Source organism: Apus apus, chromosome 1 (assembly GCF_020740795.1).
Source record: "Apus apus isolate bApuApu2 chromosome 1, bApuApu2.pri.cur, whole genome shotgun sequence".
In the NCBI taxonomy this organism is placed as follows: domain Eukaryota; kingdom Metazoa; phylum Chordata; class Aves; order Apodiformes; family Apodidae; genus Apus; species Apus apus.
Window position 1 is genome coordinate 3,684,083 of NC_067282.1, and position 27,887 is coordinate 3,711,969.

At 46.5% G+C, this 27,887-nt stretch overlaps 1 protein-coding gene across 5 annotated transcripts in view; it reads right to left on the reverse strand.

Moving 5' to 3' along the window:
* Positions 1-27,682, reverse strand: part of LOC127380135 (integrator complex subunit 4) — a 47,952-nt gene extending 20,270 nt beyond the window's left edge. Inside the window, exons 1-13 of one of the 5 annotated variants that reach the window (XM_051608666.1) lie at positions 27,448-27,682; positions 20,313-20,507; positions 17,796-17,913; positions 15,717-15,823; positions 15,326-15,511; positions 13,748-13,798; positions 12,342-12,430; positions 11,965-12,085; positions 11,400-11,471; positions 10,204-10,378; positions 5,286-5,491; positions 2,334-2,476; positions 1,215-1,330 (exon numbers count right to left, since the gene is read on the reverse strand). In XM_051608666.1, coding sequence (XP_051464626.1) covers positions 1,215-1,330; positions 2,334-2,476; positions 5,286-5,491; positions 10,204-10,378; positions 11,400-11,471; positions 11,965-12,085; positions 12,342-12,430; positions 13,748-13,798; positions 15,326-15,511; positions 15,717-15,823; positions 17,796-17,913; positions 20,313-20,507; positions 27,448-27,507 — 1,639 coding nt within the window. In that variant the 5' untranslated portion in view covers positions 27,508-27,682. Of the gene's footprint in view, positions 1-1,214; positions 1,331-2,333; positions 2,477-5,285; positions 5,492-10,203; positions 10,379-11,399; positions 11,472-11,964; positions 12,086-12,341; positions 12,431-13,747; positions 13,799-15,325; positions 15,512-15,716; positions 15,824-17,795; positions 17,914-20,312; positions 20,508-21,512; positions 21,592-24,052; positions 24,823-27,447 lie in introns of those variants that run through there. The other 4 variants (XM_051608667.1, XM_051608668.1, XM_051608669.1 and 1 more) reach the window with 4 other exon arrangements.
* Positions 27,683-27,887: the final 205 nt, after the last annotated feature.

Here is a 27,887-nt window from a genome sequence, read left to right on the forward strand (position 1 = left end):
GTAGCTTCACAGAGGAAGAGAGTTGTTTTGAGTCTAACATCTCTCAGCATGGATCAGAAATAACATTACACTCTGCAATTGCAGAGAAGGAAGGAGAATGATGGAAAAATGGGATTCCACATTTTCAAGGCATCTCCTATTCACAGAATCATAGAACCACAGGGGTTGGAAGGGACCTCTGAAGAGCATCGAGTTCAACCCCCCTGCTGCAGCAGGAACACCCAGAGCAGATCACACAGGAATGTGTCCAGGTGGGTCTTGAAAGTCTCCAGAGAAGGGGACTCCACAGCCTCTCTGGGCAGCCTGTCCCAGGGCTCTGTCACCCTCACAGGAAAGAAGTTTCTCCTCATGTTGAGCTGGAACTCCCTGTGTTGTCACTTGGTGCCATTTCCCCTCGTCCTGTCACAGGCACCACTGAGAAGAGACTGGCCCGTTCTTGACACCCACCCTGCAGATATTTGTAGACATTAATAAGGTCCCCTCTTAGTCTTCTCTTCAGACTAAACAGCCCCAGGTCTCTCAGCCTTTCCTGATCAGACAGATGTTCCAGTCCCTTCATCATCCTTGTAGCCTCTGTTGGACTCTCTGAAGTAAATCCCTGTCCCTCTTGAACTGGAGAGCCCAGAACTGGACACAATACTCCAGGTGTGGTCTTATGAGGGCAGAGTGGAGGTGGAGGAGAACCTCTTGACTGCACCAGAAGTGTTATCATTAATATAAAAATTTCTGATTTTGAGTTATTTTTTTAAATGGCAAATGTACAGCAAGCCACTGCTGTACTAAGAGACTGCTGGTCTGTGCACTGCACAGGAGTGAAAAGTTTTACATAAAAAGAAAGGAAAACCAGACAAGGAAAACCACTCTTCTTATTTAAAAGCTAAAGCATCTTCAAAATTAGTACAAACTAGACAAAGGTTTTCACATCAAAACACTCCTCTACAAAGCCCAAACCCTGACAAATTGCTTGTTAAACAGATTATTCATCACAGCATTAAAAAAAGACCAATTACACCACATTGTTATTTATGAAGATGGTTCCAGATAACAGTTACTCCATCACTTGCTGAGTAACAAAACTAAGTGGCAAAGAGATTGAGAAATAGCTGGAGGATTGTCTGCTACAGTTGGAATGATTTAACAAATGTGAGCACCAGGAAAATACCAATAAAATCTATTTCAGTCAAAATTATCAACTGGCTTCATTAAAAGGATACAGGCTGGGTCATCCATGTCTGGTTCTGGAGTGTCAAAGAATGGATGTGTGCTCAGCAGCTCTGGGACTAATGGAAGCACCAAAGTGGGGTGCCTGCTTCCCAAGAACTTCAAGCATCTGGAAATTCACAGATTGAAATATTTCTTAGTCAACATGTACATTGCAAAACACATTCTAAAGCATTTTTAATTGATGGTGCAGTGGCATTTTGAGGTGCTAGTCAGCATCACAATCCTACTGTCCAAACCAACTGTCTCTTCATGGCAGAGTATTGGCATTAATATTTTATAGGATCCAAGAAAATTGAGAGGACAGCTTGGAAAAGCAGGAAGTAATAAAAATTATTTAGACTGTCCAAGAAACACTTAACACCTACATTTGTAAATCTTAAGAAAAGCTTTCATGCTAAATGCTCACAAATGAGTGATTTTTTTGTCTTCAGAAATAAAGGAGGAAGGAGGTAAAAACCCAATCAAATAACAAAACCAAAAAAACCCCAAACTCCACAAACAATATAAGAGTGAAGACAAAGCAGACTAAAATCAGTGTTTCCAGCACTATCCAAGAACTCCATCTCAAACCATGCGTGCTGGAGCACCACTTCCTTTGTTGTTTCCACCAAACAAACAAAAAACCCCAAACAAATGTGTATTATTTTTGCTCAGACAGAAGAAGTACCTCCAGCCCAATGTCACACAGCCCATCCACTTCTCATGACTGATCTATCAGCTGCTGGTAAATATCACTGTTTAATGCAGTGTCAAAGAAGCACAAAACATCAGTTGCATAGAAGAGATGAGGTTTTAAATGGAAGATTGCATTAATCGATTCTGGGAATGTTCTGAGTGCCTGCAATAGAGGGCTATTTCCAGAAATGGTCATCAGCTCTGGATTCCCAGTACAAGTACCAGCAAGGAAGAACAATACAGAGTTTCTATGTCAGTCATGGATCTGTACATTGCTTAGTGTAGCCAGTATTCCAAATATTTACAGAATAACAGGATTGTAAACCTGCAATACCTGTACCTTTTTTAGCTAGCTCAGTATCTGTCTTATGCCTCTGTCCCTAAAAAAAGAACAGGAAAGCAAGGAGACACACAAGGACACTGAACACACTCACTTCCATATGGATTCTCTGTCTGTGGGATACTTGGTCAGGTTTTTCAGCAGCTCCACCAGTGCAAGATGGATCCCTTCTTTAGTTGAGACATTAGTACAACACAGAAGTTCATGAAGCGCTTCCCGAATGTCCCTTGAAGAATCCTAAAAAAGAACCCAAAACCCAACCCAGACACCTTTGAGAGATGATGTGCCTGCATTCACACTTACTTTAAAGGCAGCAGTTCTTGCTCTTTGGCTGAATTAGTACTAGAGGCATCTGAAAAACAGCTCATCTTTCTAGTTAATACAGCTAAGTCCAGATGAAGTGACAGACCAGGAAACTGCTGCAGGGTCTCTTGCTGGTCCCATCCACCCAAGGGATTTGTTTAGTGGAATGAATGGGAATTTCCCTCACCACTGACTTCCCAAGAAGAGCAAAATCCCTACTTGGTTTGGGTGTTGTTGCACCCTTAAGGCACAGGCATTAACAGAAGAGGAAGGTGCTGGGTAACTCAGCAAAACAACCACCAAACATCACTTCATAGTCTTCAGAGCAGCCTTTTACCATTCAGCAAGGGAAGCTCCACTCCACAAGCCAGTCACCAGCCTCCCAAGGGTTTGCATAAGGACATGTCAATGGCTGGACAGACTAGATTACCAGTGATCATCTATAGGGTAAAGGCATTTGACCCAACTACAGGCTTACAGATGGACAATAGAAGAAACAAGCACACTTAAAAATTCACTCAGGAACTTTGTTATGATCAGATGGGATCCCTAATATACTGCTTTTAAAGTCACATTGCACCCATTTTATTTTTTAGGCCAGGGTGACATTGTACAGAGGAGCTTATGCAATCTCCAAGCAGTATTTTTAGAAGTGGAGTGGTTGAATTCCAGCTTAATTAATTGCATTCCTTCTGCCAAAAACCACCTTGCCATCCCATATCAACCTATTACACTTCCTTGCCATTTGTGTGGCACTGCTGGATAGAACATGAAAATTGGACAGGATACAAGAACTGGATGCCTTTCAGTGCTGGATTTTTACTTTTTAAAATCATAATTTGCTAAGTATCAACAGCTGGTTCATCACTGTCTTACACAAAAGAAGAAAGAGCAGTCCTCTTGTACAGGCTCTTAAATGACAGCCAACATACACAAATGATCAGAGGAGGAAAGCACAGCAGGGCTGCTCAGCTGCTCCTTGTTTTGGTGCTGGAAGACAAACTATGACCAAAAGGGGAGACAAACTCTAAATGAAATGAACGTGGAGATAAAATACTCCAGGTGAGTCTCACAGACCACTGGAAGGGCAGTACAGAGACAAGCAGGACAAAAGAGAGAAGCATAATTCATCAGAAACTGAGATCAAGGACAACAGGGAAAGCAGAATCCAAAGCATGGGAACAAAAGCAAGAAGCAGCTGGTCGAGTTATTCAGATAGAATCAAAGTAGTGGGGTGAAAACAGAAGTCATCCCTGCACCAAACAGTTCCGTATTTACACTCTTGGAACAAATTTAGGCACCAAAGTTAAAGCTATTTTTCCACATCCTTCATTTTAGTGCTGGAACATGGATTTTACAGAAAGCAAGCAAGCACTTTTCAGAATCAAATCCATTGAAATGTTAATAAATCTCACACTTCAGCTACCCTAATACTTAATAATCATGATAATATAAACCACAATACAAGTATGATTTGTCTTACATGATAAGTCAGCACAGAAGTGTCAGACAGAACTCCAGTTTAACTAGGACCTCTTTACACCTTGATGCCTGGGTCCACAGCTTGAAGAAAGGCAAATCAATCACTTAAAAATGTGAGGTACCTTAAACTCATTGCTGCATTTGAAAATTCAGATCATATTCCACAGCACTGGTTACAGACTGATAAAACAGGTTGGTAGGTTTGCTTTGCTTTTCCTTGGGGCACAACTGAAAGAAGCCACCATTGCTCTTGGTCAAGCAAAGAGCAGCTGCAGACAGAACCAGTGGATTGCAGCACTGCTTGGGACTACCCAGAAGAAGCAGAGACTTGCCTACCACATACAGCAGGGTCCAAAAAAAACATGCCTTAAGGGCTTTAACTCAGCAAATAACTCAGGTCTGAAGAGAAGCAGTTTGGGACAGCACTGTTCATACATGCAAAATCTCTTCTCCTTCCTGGATCAAAGCCATCAACCAGGAACAGCAGCTGACTGACTCATGCTGTGCCCTGAATCCTGGCTGAGCACTGATGAGTTGGGAAAGGCCAAATCTACACTGCAGAGCATGGGAACCAACAGGGAAGAGTCAGAAGAGAGATCTCAGGCCCATAACCTGTCTCTGCTTGGAGAGCAAAGGTGTAGCCAAAGCAGCTGAACAATTGAAACAGAAAGAAAATGAAACTGTATTTAAGATCATAGAACCACAGGATGGTTTGGGTTGGAAGGGACCTTAAAGATCCTCTAGTTCCAAGTCCCCTTGCATGGGCAGGGACACCTCCCACCAGCCCAGGCTGCTCCAAGTCCCATCCAACCTGGCCTTGAATGCTGCCAGGGATGGGGCAGCCACAGTTTCTCTGGGCAACCTGGGCCAGGGTCTCACCACCCTCACAGGGAAGAATTTCCTCCTAATGTCTAACCTAAATCTCCCTTCTTCCAGCTTAAAACCATTTCCCTTGTCCTATCACAAGAAAAATTAGTGCAGAGGGCTGGGTCACCAAAAAAGACAGAAAGAAACACACAGGAAGGCAATAGCACAGTGACCAAGGGAACAGTTTTTATCTTAAGTTCACCTATTTCAAAAGTATTCTGTTGTCCTGGAGATAAAAAGTTAGCAGACCTTAGGAGCCTTTGGGGGGATTCAAAGAGGAGGAACCAAAAAAGTTTCAGCTCAGAGGGAGGGGATGATTATTAGCATGATGGGATGGTAACACCTCAAAAACCAGACAAGACTCTCTTTTTCCAGGCCTCAAGACATTTCTTACCTCCAAGACAGCTAAGACAGTATCCAGCTGGTCCTCCCGCAGCGTGATGTTGTTGGAAATTTTCCTCATGGTGTGTATTGACTGCAGCCTCACCTCCTCAATTTCATCATTAAACATGTCGACCAAAAAATCCAGGCACTTCTCCGCGAAGGAGGGCGAGGACTGAGCCAACATGCAAAGGGCTTCAACCGCAGCGATCCGCACCTCTGGGAACAGGGAGGGGATTCGTGGGTAGGGATGTTTAAAAGGACATACCACCCAACAGCCAGACCCTGCATTATTCAAGGACTGGGCTAAGGACAGGAGGACTCCTAAGGACAGGAGATGCCAGGAAAAACCTGAGGACCACAGAATTGCACAGAACTGTCGCGGTTGGAAAAGACCTCTAAGATCACCGAGTCCAACTGTCCACCCACTTAGAGCATGTCCTGAAGTGCCACATCTACACCTTTCTTGAATGAAAGTGACCCCATCACTTCCTTGGGCAGCCTGTTCCAGTGCCTGACCACTCTTTTGGTAAAGAAATTCTTCCTAGTATCGTAGAATCACAGAATCATCAAGGTTGGAAAAAACCTTCAAGATCATCAAGTCCAACCGTCCACCCTAAAACCCTCAATCACCAAACCATCTCCTGAAACTCCATGTCAACCCATTTTCTTAACACCTGCAGGGATGGTGCCTCCACCACCTCCATGGGCAGCCTGTTCCAATCTAAACCTCCCCTGGCACAACTTCAGGCCATTTCTTCTGGTCCTATTGTTATCCACTTGCAAAGAAGCCAACACCCACCTCACTACTGCTTCCTTTAGGTAGTTGTAGAGAGCAATGAGGTCTCCAATCAGACTCCTCCAATCTAAACAACTACAAGTCCCTCAGCCTCTCCTCACAGGACTTGTTCTCCAGCCCCTTCACCAGTTTGGGTGCTCTCCTGTGGACACACTCCAGCACCTCAATGTCCTTCCTGTGGTGAGGGGCCCAGAACTGAACACAGTGCTCGAGGTGACACCTCACCAGTGCAGGGCACAAGGGCATGATCACTCCTCTGGTCCTGCTGGCCACCCTATTCCTGATGCAGGCCAGGATGCTGCTGGCTTTCTTGGCCACCTGGGCACACTGCTGGCTCATGTTCATCCAGCTGCTGATCAACACCCCTGGGTCCTTTTCCACCAGGCAGCTTTCCAGCCACTCTTTCCCAAACCCACAATGTTGCCTGGGGTTGTTGTGACCCAAGTGCAGGACCACTGAGCAGGGACTCATGCCACAAGGGGCCTCTCCACAGGCAAATCTTCAAATCAAAAGCCTCACCCTCTAATGTGCTGCTGCTCCAAGCACCTGCAGAGGGACTTGCAGCTGAAAAATAGGTCTCCTTTCCAGCAATAAATATGATGTATTTCATAGCATGTTTTGCATGTGTAGCATTAACCCTGGTATCTCAGGCAAACTAATTTTGATAATTAAACTCTGCTTGGTTTATTCTTCCTGATGTTTTAATTGCTCAGAGTATTCAGTGCATTTTTAACTTGCTACGTGGCACTTTATGAATTGCTGAAGAGCCCTAGAGGACAAGCATTTCAGCAGTAAAGAGAATGAAATTCCTCTGCTTCGTGACTTGGAATTCCTCAAAGGAAGGGAAAAAGGTGCTACCTAATTATTAAAATTACTCAGAATTGAAGCAAAAAAAGCATCAAAAGGTATTGAGAGTGTACTCATGCTACAAAACATAGGAGGAATCTGAATACCCAAATATAACAAGCTTAAGTGGAGAGGAGATTCTTTTCCCTGCAGCCATCCTTGCCAGCTTCCATAACATTTTTATAATCCCAGCACATAAATAAGAATTAATCTGATGTCTTGTGAGCATTATTGTTTTAAATACACTTTTATTTTTCATTCAAATTAGCTCATCTTGAAAACATTGACTTAAACCTTGTGTGTAGCTTTTAGGCCTATTGTTCTTAAAGAAAATATTTGATTCCTGATGATTCTCATTAAGCAGGAAAAGGCAAACACAGTGAGACCCCTGCTTGTTCAGTAACAAAGCTTCTGCCACAACTGCAACTCTCTATGGTCATTAAGACCAAGGTGTTAGAGATGAAAAACACGTTGCCAATCCAGCTTTCATAAGCCAACACACTAATTTAAGTTACAACATGGAACTGAAGAGAGGGAGCAGTGCTGCCAGTAAGGAAGAAGAGAACTCAGCAGGATTTGAAAATGTTGCAGTGGAGGGAAAGTTCTACACTATTTAAAGATCTGTGTGTATTCCCCATCTGCCCAGGTTACTGACATTCCCCAACAGCACCACCTCACTGCCTCAAGACCTATGGCACAAGGAACTGGAGAATGCTTCACAGACCAATGGGCTGAGCCAGTTATTTTTTTTTCCCTGTAATTCAGAAAAAAAAAAAGGCTACATTTTCCAGGGAGAGTTTTTAGCTATTAGGAAAACATGTTTTTATTTGTAGGAGTCATGGAACAATAAACCAACTTTCACAACACAATCTACAGTGATATTTTTCTGATGGTGGTTTTGTACTTTCTAATTTAGCCTGGTCCTCCCAGCAACATTAAAAGCAAATTCAGGAATAACATTCAGATCTCTGCATTTTGTACCAGCCATTCTCACTGGTGTTAGGAAATACAAATCTTGACTTTATCCAGAGGAAATCTGGGCTGGGAAGGGCAACACACAATCTTTCCTGAGGCCATCAGCATGGTCCATGCTACAGCCAAACGTAGGAGCTCAAGAACATCTGTGTTTCAGCTTGACATTCAGAATTCCTCCTCTTTTTAAATATGCTGGAATATAATCTGCTGGAAAGTCACTACAGCCTCCAAGTCTGTCCTAAGAAGATCACAAGAGACCAATACAATTCCACTATGGAACAGGTAAATGTGACCTCAGAACACACTATTTCTAAAGAGAATGATCAATAACATTGCTAAGGATGTAAGCAAGACCTCATCTGAAACTGAAGTACCTGAAAACACACAGATCCAGCCACCAGTCTTCAAGAACAATGCATTCCAGCTGGCCAAGAGCAAAGCTTTCATAACAGCAGAGAATAAAAGGAGCCTGTTTAGCCCCCTGCAAAATGAAAACTGCTATTAACTCATTAGGGATCCCATCCCTGAGAGAAGCAGCCACTATTAAACTGAAACCTACCACTGGCTAAGAATAAACGGGCCATAGGAAAAAAAAATGGGTTAGAAATGAAAATTTCAGTTTGTTGGCACAGGTCCACTCTGAAATATGTTTTTGAAACATGGGGGTTTGTCTCCACTAGTTCTTCTAACCCTTGTCAAGATGGAAGCTGCTACATTTACCAAAAAAATGATTACTGGGCTCCATGGACACATGTTCCTTGTAGAGCCTCATGTTAACCAAGTTCTATAAAATTTGATTGTCCTTCCTGCACAGAAAACACCAATTTCAAACAGCAACAACTAATGTTGCCAATTTAGAGCCACATGCAACTGTTAAGTAAATTTAAAAAAATAACATAAGCAACCACTTCTTAAAAGATATTCTACTAAAACTTCACCATTTATAGGAAGCTATTTGGTTTTGGCTGCTCAATGGAACACTTCTGTCCAAAATTCTGTGCAACTCTGTAGGGTTTTTCAAGCAAATGGCATAGCAGAGATCTCAGTGGAATAAAAAGCCACCACCCTGAAATTCATAGTTTGTTCAAAAAAAACCCAAACACTATGGCTGAGTGATCTATTTTAATCAAAAAAGTTTACTAGCCAGCACACATCTCCTCCTTTAGTCATTCCATAAGAAGTGAACACTTACACAATCATAAAATGGTGAAGGTTGGAAGGGCCCTTAAAGGTCATCACGTTCCAACCCCCCTGCCATGAGCAGGGACACCTCCCACCAGCCCAGGCTGCACAAGCCCCATCCAACCTGCCCTTCAACACCTCCAGGGAGGGGGCAGCCACAGCCTCCCTGGGCAACCTGTTCCAGTGCCTTCCTGCCCTCATGGGGAAGAATTTCTTCCTGATGTCTGACCTAAATCTCCCCTCTCTCAGTTTAAAACCATTACCCCTTGTCCTATCACTGTCTTCTCTGGTGAAAAGCCCTTTCCCAGCTTTCCTGGAGCCCCTTCAGGCACTGGAAGGTGCTCTCAGGTCTCCCTGGAGCCTTCTCTTCTCCAGGTTGAACACCCCAACTCTCTCAGCCTGGCTCCAGAGTGGAGTTGCTCCAGCCCTTGGATCATCTTTGTGGCCCTTCTATGGCCCCTCTCCAAGAGCTCCATGTCTCTCCTGTGCTAAGGGCTCCAGAGCTGGACACAACACTCCAGGTGGGGTCTCACCAGAGCAGAGCAGAGGGGCAGAATCCCCTCCCTGGCCCTGCTGGCCACACTTCTCTTGATGCAGCCCAGGATGCAGTTGCTCTCTGGGCTCCAGCACACACTGGTGGCTCATGTCCAGCTTCTCATCTACTACCACCCCCAACTCCTTCTGCTCAGGACTACTCTCCAGCCATTCTTCCCCCTGCCTGTATTTGTGCCTGGGGTTGCACCGACCCAGCTGCAGGACCCTGCACTTGGTCTTGTTGAACTTCATGAGTTTGGCACTGGCCCACCTCTCCAGCCTGTCAAGGTCCCTCTGGATGGCAGCTCTTCCCTCTTGGGTGTCAACCACACCACACAGTCTGGTGTCATCAGCAAACTTGCTGAGGATACACTCAGTCTCACTGTCCATGTCTCCAACAAAGATGTTAAACAGCACTGGTCCCAATACTGACCCCTGAGGGACACCACTTGTCACCTGCCTCCATTTGGCCATTGAGACATTGACAAAACTCTCTGGGTGTGGCCATCCAGCCACTCTCTTATCCACCGAGTGCTCCATCTGTCAAGCCCATGTCTTGCCAGTTTGGAGACCAGGATGTCATGTGGCAACTTACCATACATCTCATCTTCCAGGCCATGAACAAAAGCCCCACAAGCTCCTGATTCAATCAAGTTTACAGCTCCTGTATCAATTTCTTCTTTGGGAGCATCATCTCCCCATTTTCTGCCACTGGAGAACTCCCCAGAGCTGTAGAGTTCCTTGGCTCGTTCGTGTGCCGTGCGCTTCCTCTGTCCAAACATGTTTCTCAGTTACAACCACAGCAAACTTTAAAGACAACTGAACAATACATTAAATTATCTTACTGGATTTGAAAATAGATGTAGCTAAGGGCTTAGACATTGTCTGAGGCAGGGAACTGAAAAACAAACCAGCAAAGAACACTTTCTTTTCTACGACTATTTCTAATTGCCAGTTACTCTTTGTACTTTTCATGTTAGGACAGGAACTAATACAGTAACATCTTCTTAGACATCCCTTATAACAACAGCCAAACTGGGTCAGAGCAAAGGCCTGTCTATTTAAGCACCCACTAACTGATCTGCAAAAACAGATGCTACCACCTGGCAGTTCAACTTGCTAAATTGCAATTAAATGCTTTAATGACTATCAATATTACACTGTGTTCAGCAATGGGTAAAATGTGATCTTCATTCCACAAGCTCACTGGTCCATCTCCTTTCTCCTCACACTGTACAGAAAGCTGTGCACACGTTCTTTAAGGGACTTCACAAAGCAGCCCACAAGAACTAGCAGCTCTAGCTTCATCATTCTTTTGTAGATGGAAACAATGAACACCCCATGCAAGTTGTTTTAGGGAGGTATTTTACTGAAAAGTTCTGCTCATACAGCTCAGGGGTCCCAGCCTTTAGAGGCTCATGTTCCTTGAAATGTCTAGGGCTACTGGGAGGATCTTGCAGGAGTTTTCCATAAGTTTGCTCCTAAAACTAGGATGTGATCTTTCTTTACACCATAAAAAAAGCTTTTAACCAAAAGGCTGTCAGAAGAACACAAACATTTACCTCATCTGTGCAACCTGAATAGCCCAGAGCTTTTTATTACATGCTCAGCTAGTGAAATCTAAAACTAGCAATTGCTTCATTACCTTCAATCTAAAGGAAAACCTGTCATCATCAATTGACTCTCAGCCACCCTGAGGCAAGGACGTGGTGAACAAACACACTCAACGTTAACATACCTGTTGTGCCATTTTAGTAGCCACAGTAAAACCAAACCCAAACATTTACATACCCTCAGATCTGACATGAGCTTCTTGTCAAGGGTCTGCTCTAAGAAATGGGAACTAACTTGTTGCATAGAACCCTAAAAGAAAATCAAATCAAAAGGAAGAAACAGGAATATTGTAAATTACACCATATAATTTCCTGACTTATCCCAACATGGTGTTCAATCTTGCCCACACATTCTAATAGCTTTATACAATGCCTGATGCATGTTAAGAGTCTAAAACTTTTTAAGACCTCTTATTTTCCCTCTGAGGTCAATATGGTCTTTCTTGAGTGCAGCTGGTTTACATGTCCTGTGCTAGAGAAGTAGGAGGAGGGAATTATGACAAGTACTTGTTTTTATTCTTGGATACCCAACCCTCTGCTCTCAAGGAAAGCATCACTGCAGAGTTCAACTGAGAAACTTCTGGATTTCCTCAACTTCTCTAATTTCTTTCTTCTCAGAGTTTGGGTAGAATTTTACCTATACAGTTTTTAAACACCGTCCCATTTCTCTTCACATACACATGAAAAGTAAAGTAACAGAAGACAAATCATTCTCAGATGGAGCAGAAAAGAATCCAACTTACCAATAACTTGGCAGCTTGTACTCTAACAACCCAGGAACCATCACTAACCATATGACAGATTTTTCCAAATGCATCATCAACCAGGCGAATTTCTTCATTAGAAGAAGGAATTGGGACAATGCTAAGACAGAGAAACATCAATCAATATGCTGATCTCAAGACATGCTGGATGGTAAGAAATATGCTGAATTCCTACAGACGTGCAACAAATATCAAGAAGCAAAACTTCATCTGGATCAGTGCATTCTTTTCAAGTCAGAGCAATCTGTAAACATGAATTTTCTAACAGCTACTCGTGAGACTTCCTAGCATAAAACTCTCAGGATTGGGATGATTACTGTGCCAATATGTTGAGTCACTGTGCACACAGCACATACCTTTCAGGGTAGAGTTGACTGAGGACCCAAATTAGCTGGACTGCAGCACTGCGGACTTGCTCATAATCATCTGCCAACAGCTTGCAGGCCTGGAAGAATCATAGAATGGTTTGGGTTGGAAGGGACCTAGAAAATCATCTCGTCTGCCCCTGCATGGGCAGGGACACCCCCCACTAGACCAGGTTGCTCAAAGCCCCGTCCAACCTGGGAGGGTTGGAGCCCCATCCAACGTCCAGGGAGGGGAATCCACAACCTCCCTGGGCAGCCTATTCCAGTGTCTCACCACCCTCACAACAAAGAATTTCTTCCTAACACCTAACCTAAATCTCCCCTCTTCCAATTTAAAACCATTACTCCTCAACCTATCACTACACACCCTGGTAAAAAGCCCCTCCCCAGCTTTCCTGTAGCCCCTTTCAAGTGCTGGAAAGGCTGCTGTGAGGTCTTCTGGGAGCCTTCTCTTCTCCAGGCTGAACAGCCCCAACTCTCTCAGCCTGTCTCCAGAGCAGAGCTGCTCCAGCACCTGGATCATCTTTGTGGCCTCCTCTGGACTTGCTCCATGACCTCCATGTCCTTCTTGTGCTGAGGTCTCCAGAAGCAGACACAGCACTCCAGGGGGGGTCTCACAAGTGCAGGGCAGAGGGACAGGATCACCTCCCTCCACCTGCTGGCCATGCTTCTTCTGCTGCAGCCCAGGATGCAGGTGGATTTCTGGGCTATGAGTGCATGTTGCTGACTCATGTTGAGCTTTTCATTGACCACCACCCCCAGGTCCTTCTCCTCAGGTGAAGAAGATTCACAGTCCAGTATTCCTGAAGCATCCCCACCTGAGCTGTTCTTCACTCCCCACAGCAGATTTAGGATCCTTACCATAAATTGGTTAGGACAGATTACAAAACTCAGTCTTCCTTTCTACTGCCTAGTATTTCCAAGTTTGATCAGGTAGACTAGTCCTAATAAAGCCCATCAGGAACATGCCATAAAACTCCTGAACTGCCTGGACTATGCAGGAAGCACAAGATGTGAATCTCTACTAGAAATAATTTGATACAGGCTTCAGCTGTGCAGCCTGATTGACAGAAAAAAACATGGGCTTCATGTGTGCTCTTCCATGAACAGGGGCTTAAGACTCCAAAACTATCAGAAGATAGTAATAATCACAGTGTCTTGGCCTTCCCATGATTATCTCTCCCAATAAACAATATATTCCAATAAAAAGATATGCACAGCAAGATGCAAACCAGATTATTTCCACTGCTACAGGGCAATAAGGAATGTAGGCATCCTAAGTGCAAAATACTCCACCCCTGTTCACTGCCTCCTCTCAAAGCACGTTGCCACAGAATCTAAAAAGTGAGCTATGGAAAAAAGCACCAAATAAATACAAAATTAATACAAGGCCTTACCTGACTGTAAATAGCCTGCTGTAATTTTAATCCTCTTTCATGAAGCTGCAGCTACAGGAAAAGAAAAAACAAAATACAGGAAGGTGTAACTATAGGTTTAAGGGACACAAACTAAGTCTTCACCACAGTTTTTTTCTATTTGAGTAAACACTCTTGGTTTTATTTCTTGATTAAAATATTGCATTACCTTGGCCATAAGTATTTTACATAATAACCTTGACTTCAGTCTATTTTTTTTAAACTTCAGGGCCATTTATACTTTGAGCATAAAAATACAGTTTATATAAATACACTGTTCATTCTCCCAACCTTCCAACACTTGTTTAGTGTTAACCATGTCCAATCACTATTACAACAGGCAAGGGCATCTTCAAAATAATTAATTCACTACCATGCCTGAAACATGGACCTAAAAGCAGCACTGCCAATGAATTTTCATGCCCTGTAAATCTTTTCAATTACTAAACCAAAGGAATAGAAAAATTGTCCAAATAAATGTCATTTCTATTTGGAATAAATTAGGATGATGAATAGAACTTATAAACATGGGGGTATCTGGATGAACACAGTCAACAAGAAAGGAAACAGTTGCTTTTCTACATCCACTTCTCCAAAAGTAAAACATGCCAGTGACAAAAGTCCAGGGCAAAACCCCAAAACAGAAATACAGCAAAGACCCACACACAGTAGCAGAGGAAACCATGATCCTAGAAGTGGTGAGAGACTCTGAATTCATTCAGGGTGTTTCCAGGCTTCAAACAGAAAGACAGTTCACTTTGTTGTAATTATATATTCAAGATCATAAACCTTGCTGTGGATTTGGTTGTATGTGTAAGTGTCTCAAATGACTTCAGAAAAAATGAACCAACAAAAATCAGAAGGGAATGACAATGAAGGATGAGTGCAGCCTCCAGCAGAGAGAGATCCCAGACAGATTCAAGTGTGATCTGATCTCAAATGCATCCCTGCTTCTTTCCTTGGAGTTTAGTACCACTAACTCAAACATCCTTGTTCACACCACCATGTTAGATGTGATACTGTTATAAATGTAAAGGGTAATAGAGAAACTTCTCTGTAGCCACATTTCACAGGCAACTCACACTAAGCAAAATCCTCCAGTGCCTGGTCTTTGCATTTCTGCAAAGCTAAAAACTTCTGCATGGTTACAACACTCCAGCCTGCATGAAAACCAGTAAACCTCAAACAGCTACAAAACGTGACCATGGGGCAAAATGTAAATGTTATTTAAAAGCAAACAAATAAAATTTTGGACTTGTCACACAGCTTTCCTGCCATAAGCAGTTCTCTATTGTGTGCTGGAGTTCTAGTGGCTTTCTGTAATTCTGATCAGCAATGCTGGATGGAGAGATACAGATTTCTCTCACTAAAATTAAGTACCTACCTACACTCAAAAAGTCAACAAATTGAAATCCAGGTAATTTTGCTATGCTAAATGGACTTTTCATTAAGTTAATTAAATAATCTCTAACCCAAACTTATTTGTATTAGTTTTCAGCCCACCACCAGCTTCTTTATATAACCTGAAACAGCTTATTTCACTGTACCAGCAACACTCACCATGGCTTTTATAGCTGCTGTCCTAACACGAGGGTCTTGGTCATTAAAATGATCTCCAATTATCTTCTGGACATCTTTGGCAGCCTGGCTTTCAACTTCTTTTGCAACACCTTTTTCCACCGGTCCAAGACAGCCAATTAACTGAAGACACTTATTTCTTACACCATGGGAAGAATCTGTCAGATGCTGGGGAACAGAAGAACAGAGGTAACTGGACTCTTACTGTTTTTTCACCCTTTCAAAACAACTAACCATACTAAGAATCCTGGCAGTTAAAAAAAGTTAGCATTGTAAAAGTTTGTTGAGAAAAATAAATATCATTTAAACACTGACTGGATATTTTTCCCTGTGGCAGTGGGTAAAGTTTCCTGCTGCAGGGAGGCCACTTTACCTTGCAGGCTACCTCTACCAGTCTCATCCTGACAGACGGATTCTCTGTGAGTTTTGTGCCAATCACCAGCAACGTGTCCAGCAGCTGAGCAAGGACTTGATGAGACTCTGCAAAACAAAACAGTGAAAGGCCATGTACCTCTTTGCTGAGCTCCTCACCAACTACAGAACCACAGTCTCATCCACGTTGGAATGTCCTCCTGAAGTTTACTTTCAAAGGCCAGCCTAAGCCCAGCTCACTCAGCTTCTCCTTGTACATCACATACTTCAGCCCCCAACCACCTCACTCAAAAGTTACCAGCACTTCTCTGGCACTGGGGAGCCCAAAACTGGGTGTGGTATTCCAGTGCTGAGCAAAAGGGTATGATCCCCTTCCTTGAGCTGCTGGCTACACTCCTGTAGCTACAGCCCAGTATGCACTGGGCCCTCACTGCTCACTCACATTCAGCCCACTGTTCACCTGGGGCACCACAATGACCTTACCTCTAAATTGGAGAGATATGAGTTTAACAGATGGGCTGTTAGATGGGTAAGGAGTTGGCTGGATGGCCATGTCCAATGAGTTAAGTCAATGGCTCAGTGTCCCAGTGGAAGCCAGTAGCAAGGGGTGTCCCATAAGGGTCCATACTGGGGACCCAGACTACTTAATACCTTCATCAATGACAGGGACAGTGGGATCAAGTGCAGCCTCAGCAAGTTTGCTGAGGACACCAAGCTGAGTGGTGTGGTCAACATGCTGGAGAGAAGGGAGACCATCCAGAGGGACCTTGACAGGCTTGAGAGGTGGGCCCATGGCCCATGGGCTCATGAAATTCAGCAAAGCCAAGTGCAACATCCTGCATCTGGGCTGGGGCAATCCCAGTATCAACACAGGCTAGGAGATGAAGGAATTGAGCACAGCCCTATGGAGAAGGACCTGGAGGCAGTGGTGGATGAAACACTGGACACAAGCTGGCCATGTGTGCTGGCAGCCCAGAAACCAACAGTGTAACCAGCAGTGTGACCAGCAGGTCAAGGAAGGAGATTCTCTCTCTCTTTACTCCATTCTCATGCAACCCCCCTGCAGTGCTGGGCCCAGTCCTGGGGTCCTCAGCACAGGAGAGACATGGAGCTGTTGAGAGGGTCCAAAGGAAGGCCCCAGAGGGCTGAGACACCTCTAATGAGAGGAAAGGCTGGGAGAGCTGGGGTTGTTCAGCCTGGAGAAGAGAAGGCTCAGGGGAGACTTTATTGTGGCCTTTCAATATATAAAGGCAGTTTATAAGAAATGAGGAGAGAGTTTTTGTACCAGGGTCTGCAGTGACAGGACAAGGTGCAATAGTTTTGACTGGAAAAGGGGAGATTTAGATAAGGCAGGAGTTCCTGGCTGTGAAGGTGGTGAGACACTGGCACAGGTTGCCCAGAGAAGTTGTGGCTGCCCCATCCACCCCAGGAAGTGTTCAAGTCCAGGCTGGATGGGGCTTGGAGCAACCTGATCCAGTGGAAGATGTCACTGACCACAGCAGAGGTTTGGACTAGATGAGCTTCAAATGCCCCTTCCAACCCAAACCATTATTTCATTCTATAAATGACATTAAAATAAAATCAAACTGCCCAGTGTAAAGCACATACAGACTGGGAATATAACATAGAAAATAAAAACAGACTTTAATGGAGCCATAAACAGGACAACCTACATTTTAATGTCTACTACAAATCCAATGCTAATAAACTAAAGCCTTTTTGCATGAGCTCTAATGAGCTAGTGGGCAGCATGGTAAGAAACAAACTTCTCTTCAAAAATACTCCACTTCAAATAAGATTTCTCTAGTACAGGGCACTTCAGAAGCAACTGCTGTCACACAGAGATGCAAAAGCAAACTCTGCACTCCCTTAAAACAAAGGGACACACCAGGTAGGAACATTGCTCTTCTCCACATGACATATTATCTGTCATCATTCACAAAAACAACAAAAAAAGTCCCCTGAGCAACAACTTCCATTTACACACTTCAGATACAAGGGCCCTGCCACTGTCCTAAGAGCTTAAAAGGCAACAAGATTCTGCCTTGATCTCAAGCACCACCTGAAAAGTGACACTTACTCTCGTTTTGGAGCGTGTTAATGGCATCATCCATAATGCAGTCTGGGGAAAATCCTGCAGTCTTTGACAACAAGCCCAGCAAGGAAGCAATCTTCAACCTTACAGAGGCATCATTCTCCTGGAAGGAATTACAAAAGCCCTCATTTGTTTTGCAGTTGGAAGAGGATGAAACACCACACCCAGGTGTGGACCCAGGCAGAACCCAAGAGGGAAATGTTTCCCCATCAGGACAGTCCAACATTGGAACAGTCTCCCAGGGGAAGTGGTAGATTCCTCCACATTGGGCAGTTTGAAGTCTCAGCTTGACAGGGTGCTGAGCCACCTCAGATCAACTGCAGTAATGCCTGGAAAGGTTGGACCAGATGGTCCTTGAGGTCCCTTCCAACCTGGCATTCTAGGATTCTATGACCCAAATAAAGCTCAGCACAAGAGTCTGAATTTTTACTGTCAGGCAACTTCCTTCTCCCTGCACCCCCAGCACACCCCACAGGAAATTAACTACAGAAGAATGTTTATGTGGCAGCTTCCAGTGCATTTCAAAATTATTCTTTTACTCATTATTCACTAAAATAACTTTCATATTGTTTGAAAATGAGAAGTTAGAAAACCTAAATCAGGTTTTCGAGATGCCAGAACACTCAGTGTTGATCATGTTAATGCCTCTGCAGGTTTTTCATGAGCAAACTGGAAACAAATTGGAAAGCTGGGGAGGGACTTTTTACAAGGGCTGGGATGGAGAGGACTAGGGGTAATGGATTAAAACTGGAAGAGGGGAAATTTAGGTTAGACATTAGGAAGAAATTCTTTAGTGTGAGGTGGTGAGACCCTGGCCCAGGTTGCCCAGAGAAGCTGTGGCTGCCCCATCCCTGGCAGTGTTGAAGGGCAGGTTGGATGGGGTTTGGAGCAGCCTGGGCTGCTGGGAGGTGCCCCTGCCATGGCAGGGGGGTTGGAACTAGATGATCTTCTAGGCCCCTTCCAATCCAAACCATTCTGTGATTCTCTGACTGTCCTATCATATTATAAACAGAGGAGGGAGCAGGAGGCTGCAGCACCCCCTGAAATGTAACAAGGACTCTACAAACAAATACATCAACACAACTTCCACTGTGGTTACAGCTTTCAGGGTTAGGGTTCTGAAGGGATGGATCAACTGGAAGTTTCCTGGAGATCCTAAGAAACCAGGTCCTCAGAAAGCTTTATCCTGAAGCAAAATAATGTCCACTACAGGACTGCAATGCTGCTTCAAAGCTGGTTCCTGTACCACTGAAAATGTGACCTCCTCTGTAGAGTTAAGAACCTGCTACAAAACAAACTCCAAACACAAAGAACCTGCATGGTTTGAGCAGGAACCAGAGGCTTCTTCACAGGAGAAGAAATGGGTTGGGTTCCTTTAGCTGCACACTCCTGTGAGTGGGGCTCAGCCCAATGCTGAAGATGTTTCCATCAGAAAAATGTCTCAACACACAAAGCAAAGCAGGTGAAGCACAAAAATAGATAAAATGCAGCTTAGAGCTTTAGTGTAAGTTCAAAACAGAACAGTCAAGTGTAAAAAGAACAGCACAAGGGCATTTATGACAAACATTTCAGCCTGCAGTGCAGCTTAGTCTAGAGCAATAAAGTTTTGCATTATCACATGAAGGATCAACATCTAGATACCTCAAAGCATGTATTAGTTCTGCTATTTGTTACTTTGCTGTTAAGAATCATGTGTTGGAAGTTTGTCAAAAGTGTTGGTTTGAACAAGCAGTAGCTAAATTTCTCCCCTATTATGAGGAAATCAGAGAAGAGATAAAGTTAAGCTACCTCTGGACAGCCAGGTTCCCTGGAAAACTTGTCACATCTTTGTCTCTTGCTAATTTAAGACTAATCAAAGAGGCCATTTGCCCTGGGAGGAAAGGCTGGGAGAGCTGGGGCTGCTCAGCTGGAGAAAAGGAGGCTGAGGGGGGATCTCATCAGTGTTTGTAAATATCTCCAGGGGGTGTCAGGAGGGGGGGGGCCAGACTCTGCTCAGGGGTGCCCAGGGACAGGACAAGGGGCAATGGGCACAAACTGGAGCACAGGAGGTTGAACCTGAATATGAGAAAATAGTTCTTGACTCTGAGGGTGACAGAGCCCTGGGACAGGCTGCCCAGGGAGGCTGTGGAGTCTCCATCCCTGGGGACATTCCAGCCCCACCTGGATGTGTTCCTGTGGGATCTGCTCTAGGGGATCCTGCTCTAGCAGGGGGTTGGACTGGATGATCTCCAGAGGTCCCTTCCAACCCCCACCATTCTCTGATAGTCATGTTCCTGTCACTGGCTTTGGAAACTATCAGCAAAAGGACCCAATAACATGACCAGGAATCACTTGGATAAAGCACTAGTCACACACCCTCCTCACCCAGGGCTTCCAACAGCCCAAGTTCCTGGCAACTGAGTCACAACCAGGAGCCTGTGACTCTCTATTCCATATCCAACCCCAAGAAAACAAGAGCAGAAGGAGGATTCTTGAAGCACTTTTGGCTCCCAGCTTCCCTACCTTGTAATAATGTTCCAGCAGGATCCTGACAACCCCTTCCACGCTCTCCACTTCCACAGGCTTCCTGGCAAACTGGAGCAGGTACTGCAAGGCATCTGCAGGTGAGGTGGCCTTGCACAGGTCAACGTGGAGTGCTGCTGACTTGCTGGGCTTGGTCAGCCTCAGTTTCTTAGCAGACAGGTCCTCGTGCTGCTGCTGTGGGCAGAGGGACACGGTTCAGAAACAACAAACAAATCCAGACCTACTCCTTTCCCAGAATGAGCTCCTGACTTCCACAGCAGTCACTGGCATCTCTGTCAGCTGCCTTGAGAAGAAACACATCCCCAGCCCTCTGAGGCAGCTCCCATCCTGCCCAGGTAGGTCCTTCTCCCAGGCCACAATACCCACCCCAGCCTGGAGCAGACTGTGGAATCACAGAAGCATTGGAAAAGACCTTTAAGATCATCAAGTCCAACTGCTACCCCAGCCCTGCCAAGGCCACCACTGCCCCATGTCCCTCAGCACCACATCTACAAGGCTTTTAGATCCCTCCAGGGACGGGGACTCCCACTTCCCTGGACAGCCTGTTTCAGCACTTGACCACCTGCTCAGCAAAGAAGTTTCCCCTCATATCCAATCTAAACCTCCTCTGGTGCAACCTGAGGCCATTTCCACTCGTTCTATCACTTGTGAGAAGAGACCAACCCCCACCTCACTCCACCCTTCTTTCGGGCAGTTGTGGAGAGTGAGACACTTTCTCCTCAGCCTCCACTTCTCCGGGATAAACAAGCCCAGTTGCCTCAGCTGCTTCTCGTCAGGCAGAACCTGCCTCCAGAACCTTCCTGCCCCTTCCAACCCCAGCCAGCCCCCTCGGAGCACACACACACTTCTCCCCAAGCCCACCCAGCCCGGCGCAGCTGAGGAACCCACTGTCTCTCCTCCACCCCGCCCTGAAGGGAGCGCCCTCCCTCTCCTGCAGCAACCCCCTTCCCTCCCGGCACCCCCAGCCTCCCTACACACGGCGCCAAGCCCTCCCCCGTCCCCCTCCAGCCCCTCACGGGGCCGCCCTGACCCCCAGGCCTCCGCCACGGGGCGGCGGGCGGCACCTCCCGCCTAGGCCCAGGGCTCTTCCCGCAGCTCCAGCGCCGCCCCCCGCCGCACGGCAGAGCTCGGGGCTGTCCCCCCGGCCCCGCAGGGCCCGGCCCGCTGGCCACGCGTTACCTGGACCACCTTGGTGAACTCCTCGTACACCCGCTTCTTCAGGTGCGCCGCCATGGCGCCGCCCGACCCTCCGCGGCCACCGTAGGCGCAAGCCGGAAGAGAAACCGTAGAGTCGCCCGCAGAGAGGCGCCAAAAGTGGCGTCCTCTCTGGCCGCCCGGAGGACCCGCTCTATGGTCAGGCGGCCGGGCGCGCCCGTTGCCATGGGAACATGGCGGCTGCGGCCTGGCCCGCCCCGCGGCCACGCAAGGCCCAGGGCTGCGGCCTGTCCGCAACCCCCGGTTCTCCCCCCCCCCCCCAAAATACACACCGTCTCAAAGGCCAGAACGTAAATCACAGGAGCGGTTTGGGTTGGCAGGGACCTTAGAGATCATCCCGTCGCATCTTGTGGCTTCGGAAAGGGGCTGAAGGGTCCAAAGGAGGCGCAGGGAGGGGATCAAGGCTCTGGAGAAGCTGCTCGAACCAGGGGAGACTGGAGGAGTTGGGTCCCTGCTCTCTGGGGGAACCTCAGCACAAGGGGATGGCACCTCTGCCTTCGCAAGGAGCCGTTTGGAGGAGACAGCAGGCCCCAGGTGCCTCAGGAGAGGTTTCATCTTGACGTAAGAAAGGCATTTTTCTTTACAGTGAGAACCAGCATTCACTGGAACAACCTCCCCAGGCGTGTGGTGGAGCCCACATAGCTGAGGGTTTCCAAGATGTGACAGGACAGGGTGCCCAATAATCTCTTCCAGACTCCCTTTCCCACCAGATAATCCTTCAAAGTCCCTTCCAGCCTGGGCTGTTCTATGGGACCATCACTGATTAAACTATTAAACTCTCTCATGAGAGCAGTCTTGCAGTCTTAGGAGCTTGGTTGGTTTGAGGCTTTAACAACCCTATAACCAACTTTTTTTTTTTTTTTTCCCTTCTAATTTCAATCTCCTTTGTTGCAATTTAAGCCAGTTCTTCTACCTTTAGTATGTACAAACAGATCTCTTTTAAAGCTGCCTTTTGTCATTTCAGGAGGAGTCCTCAGTCTCTCTTCTTCTAGGCTAAGCACCACCAACCACTTGATTATGATCACAGATCCTGTTTTCTAAACCTTGTCTTCTCAGAGATTTGATTGTCCATTCTTCCCGAAGTTATAAATGTGGGAGGTCTCCAGGAGTCCCCTCACACCTCCAGCAGAACTCCCCTGAGGTTGGTGGTGTGACTCCTGACTTCTGTTGAGGGAAAAATCTGTGCTGAGATGAGCACGTCCTAAACCCAGGATTATTTAAGGAGTTATTCAAACCCATCAGCAGAAATACAAAACTTCAGGTCTTTTGATCAGGGGGAAAGATGTCAGGAAATGAAGCACTTCTGTATCGTTCTGAGAGGTAATTTATTTAACATCCTAGAGCTTATGTGTAACTGGAAGAAATCCATGTGCTGAGAAGGAAAGGAAATATCATCATCATCACATTAGGCACTATGTTTTTCAGAGTGATTAAAACCAAGCTAACAGCCATCTCCAGTATAAAAATAAACTTTATAATACTAAGATTTTTAAACCACAATGTAGGACCCAACTCGTGTTCTCTAGAGGAAAATTTGCACTGAGGCCCCAGGCTCTTGCTTCAACAGTCCTTCCATCCCATGAAATCACTGTGGGTCTCCCCTGTTCTTCCAGAAGTTTATATATTTAGCAATAATAGCATAATCATCACGAATAGCACAAGGAAGAGATGGAAATGGTGTGGCATGAAAGAGGAGTGTGTGTCCTTAGATGATAAACTCCTCAGATCAGAGGTGGCACTTGTGCCTTTTGTTGACCCTGGGTCACAGCTGAGATTCTCTGTCTTTTCTTCAGAAGAAATAATAAATAATGGCATTAAATACACTGGCTGGAGAGTAGGGTGTCTACTGGAGTGTCCCAGGTTGAGTGAGGCTGGCTTGACCCTCAGATCTGGCTCTCTGGACTTATCTAATAGTCAGCAACACTGAAAGGGTAAAATTCCTCCTTTTCCTAATACCTTTTAAATCATCCAGTTATCCCCCAAAGCCAAAGTGAACTGTGGCTCTTCAGTGCTCCTTAAATTTGGCAAACGACCAGAGGAGATCCTTGCCTTGGGCCGTGCATTTTTTCCTGTCCCTCTGGTTGTCCATGGCTTAGTCTCTGTGGCCCAAGTTAATTTGTCTTTATAGTTCCTTTCATAGAACCATGGAATCACAGACTGGTTTGGGATGGAAGGGACCTTAAAGATCATTGAGTTCCAATCCCCCAGCCACGGGCAGGGACACCTCCCACCAGCCCAGGCTGCTCCAAGCCCCATCCAACCTGCCCTTCAACACTGCCAGGGATGGGGCAGCCACAGCTTCTCTGAGCAGCCTGGGCCAGGCTCTCCCCACCCTTACAGGGAAGAATTTCTTCCCAAGATCTAATCTAAATCTTCCTTCTTTCAGATTAAAACCCTTCCCCCTGCTCCCATCCCTCCCTGCCCTTGTCCCAAGCCCCTCCCCAGCTTTCCTGGAGCCCCTTCAGGCACTGGAAGGTGCTCTCAGGTCTCCCTGGAGCCTTCTCTTCTTCAGGCTGAACACCCCAACTCTCCCAGCCTGTCCTCAGAGGAGAGGTGCTCCAGACCCAGCTTTCCTCCATCCCCCGTCGATGGTGCCACGTTGCTACCACCAGGTGAACAGGAACTTGTAGAAGCAGTCGTGCGATTTGAAGCGAAAACCTTTCTCAGCCGCGTGGGGCTGGAAGGATATTTTATACCCTTTGGCTTCCACGTCCATCCGGACGCAGTCCAGCAGGTCGGAGATCCCCGGCGCCGCCTTCCAGGGGCCGAACTTCACCACGGATTTCTTCTCCGCCTCCAAGCCGTTCAGGGCATCCTGACACCTGAGCTCGTCCTCCGGGGTCCTGACCACGCAGACGAGGACGCCGGAGCGGCGCGAGGCCACCGCCTCCGCCCTGGCGATGCGGATCATCAGCTCGATGTTCTCGCTGTAGTTGGGCACGCGGGCCAGAAACTGCTTCCTGGCCACCAGCTCCCCGAAGATCTGCGGGGAATCCTCTAGCTGCTTGATCAGGGGTTCGATGTCGTAGAACAAGGCCTCCTTGTAGACGTCCTGGATGCACTGGGTGGGCACTTGGTTACTGCGCAGGTAGTCCAGGATGTACTTGAAGTAGGTGCCCGGTCTGTCGATGAAGAACCTCCCTTCAGAGTCAGTCCTGAGTTTGGGCTTGCCAGTGAACATCTCTGCCAGCTTGGAGCCTGGGTGTTTCTTTAAGGTGCTCAGCGTTGTGGTGTACATCTCCCCGCCAACGTTTAGCTCCACGACTGGGGACACCTGCAAGTATCACGAGGGGACAGAGAGCCACCTGTGTCACCTGGCCGAGGCTGTCGGCAAGCAAGTATCAAGGGGAAAACAAAAAACAAAAGGGAGAGTGCAGCTGGGAAGTGGAATGACACTGTGAACTTCCATCCCTTGGGGGACAGGTGGGAACACCCACCCAATTCATTGCTAAAAGCAAGATGTTTCTGCAGCCCTCATCACCAAAGCAGCAGAGACTTGGGTGTTTCTAAAGGGCCAAGTCCTCACCACATCTTTGGAACATAGGAAAGAATTGTTTTGCCAGTGGGGAAGAGGGAGAAGAAGGACCGTGCCCAGGGAAGCTGTGAGTGGCTACAGGATCCAACATTGACCTTCTAAGTCCCAGCCAGGCTTTGTCCCTGCTGGCCCTGTCCTTCCAGCAAGAGCAACCTGAGCCCTCACCCTCCTCATGGGCAGAGCAACAAGGAAAGAGCTCAAAGCTCTGCAGCTCCCTTCCTGACACCCAACCTGGTGTTTTCTCTTCAAAAGAGGAGCTAAAGCTCTTGGAAACATTAGAAATGGGTGGAACTGGCTTCCACTCATCAGGGGGTTTAGTTATAAATGCTGAACGAAGACACAAAAATCCAGCATGTCAGAGGTGGAAGACAGAGGCTGGTTATCAAATCACTTTTCAAATGTATGATAGCTTTAGCTAGGAAGTACAGGGAATAATTCACGTGACTGACACGGATTTAAGAAGGAAGATTATAAAGGCTGATTATTTCTTTATTCCACCAGGCATTCATAGCACTGCCATCTGAAATGCATTGGAGAAGGCCTGGAAAGCTGGATCTGGTGTCCAGCCTGTCCTTCCTGAGGGTTCATTGCTGAAGAGTTTTAACAGCCTGCCTTTGCCCTTGGCCATTTCATATGGTGCTCAGCAGAGAACAAGGAGAGGGAAGAAAGGAGGCAGTTGTTTTTCCTCCCGCCTCACTGCTGTAACACAAGTCACATGCCTGGCCAGGGCCACACCTGCCATTGGGAAGGCATGAGTCAGTAAACAGCCCTTGTTTTCCAGGAGCTCACCTGCTCTTTCTTGGATGGGATCACGCAAGGTTTGCCCCAGTGCTGCCAGTCACATGCCTCCAGTGAAGTGTGTACTTAAGCTCTTAGCTGGATCCCACAGGTACAGACCCATGGGATGACGTGAGCTGATCTCACAGCTCACACCAAGAAGATCTCACAGCTCACACCTGCTGCCTCCTCCCTCTTCCATCCCTTTCCCTACCTGCGTGTTTCTAAATGCTTGTGCCAGCTCCGCTTCCCCTTTGTCTCACAGAGCTGAAACTCACAAAGGATTTCACAAGCAAAAGGAAGGGACTGGGAACAGACAGCCCAGAGCAGGGGGACACCTTTCCCTTCAAACAGCAGCAAGCTACCAGATTTAGCAGCAATTTCCTCACAGGGAAACAACAGAAGATTCAGGCCAAAGACCCAGCTGGAATATTGCTTTACCCAATTGACACTAGGGCCAAGGAGACATCAAATGTTATTCTATCTGAGACTATCTGGTGATTTCTGTCCACTAAAGAACATGGCCCAAAGCTCTTTCTGTTGTCAAGCCTCTTGGTCAGGAAATTTGCCATTAGTCCAAGTGATAAGAGCAGCTTTCCCTTGCAGGGATCATTTGATAGGAAGGTCTCATGCTTTTGAGCCTTTGCTCCTTTCTCAAATGGCTGGTCAGATGTTCCATGCTGTTAGTCATTAATACAAAAGGATAATATGTTCTTCATTACAACAGTCGCCCAACTAACCTGCTGTCCTCAGATCTTGATTAATGGTTTTGGCCTGGGACTGAACTGGTTTCCAGCTGACTAGGGGTACTGGCACCAGCTGATTCCCAGCTCTGTAGTGACCACCGAGGTGACACTTAGGAAGCCATTCCACCCATCTGTGCCCCAGTTGATTAATCTGCAAAACAGTTACCTCCCTGGGGAGGCATTTTGCAGCCTACACCTGAAGAGGTGCAACACAAGGAGGTTGGATTTGTTAAAGAGAGAGAGGCCTTGGGGAGAGGCTGCATGGCTACAACACAGAGAGAAAGCTGTTAGCAATAGGCTGAGGGCAGAGAGGAAGAGTAAAGCATCATCTGATCTCAGCACTGGTTTCTGCCCAGAAATATGCTGCTTGTCTTGAGATAGCCATTAATTTTCCTTAGAGCTAGAAAAACTACTGCTCCCACCTGATGATTCTGCACGTCTACAACACGGGGCAGCTTTTGTACCATTCGAGGCTCTAAGAACTGTTGAAAACCCCCAAACTCACAAGAAATGTTTATTTAGGGATCTAACCAGTTGAAGTTCCTATTAATTTAATTCCACCTGGAGTCCAAGGAGAGAAAGAACCCCTTTTAGCTATTTGTTCTTGCCAGATCTTGTACACCCGAGAGGGACATGGCCCTTCTGGAAGCAAACTGGTGCAAACAGGTCAGAATCAGACACAGCTTTTTACCTAGAGTCCCCTCCTCGGTGGCTAATCCTGGTGTCTTCAGAATAGCAGATGGGGGGAAAAAAAAACAAACACAACACCCCTTCTAATGTAGCCCAAAGGGGATGCTTTGATCCCATAGGAGAAAACTGTGCCCCCAGGCACTTTACTCACTGTGTGCAGGCTGCTGGTGACCTGCTTCCCAAGGGACTTGTGATCCGATGAAATGCTCATCTCCCCAAGACCTGCGGCGGGAAGAAGGGAGGTGACAGCTCAGCCGTGTAGGAGATGGCTCCTTGCTGCTCTCCACTCCTATTCCACCTGCTTTATTTCTGGGGTGGGTCAGGTTAGTTGTGTTTTTTTTTTCCCCAAGCCCTGGAGGCTCCAGCTGGAGCAGCCCTGGTGCAGGTTGCAGGTGTGGGAGAGGGGAGGGAGCAGCCTGAAAGCGGAAGTATTTGCTCATTACTTTTCTGGCAACCAGCGAGGTGCAGGGTGGCCTCAGGCTGCCTGCCAGCTCACACCTCCTGTCATGGTATCTGTGCCGTGACTGAGAGCAAAACCAAGCCTTTCCAGAAGAGGCTCCCTGGCCAGAGCACCTCCAAGGAGCCTCACAA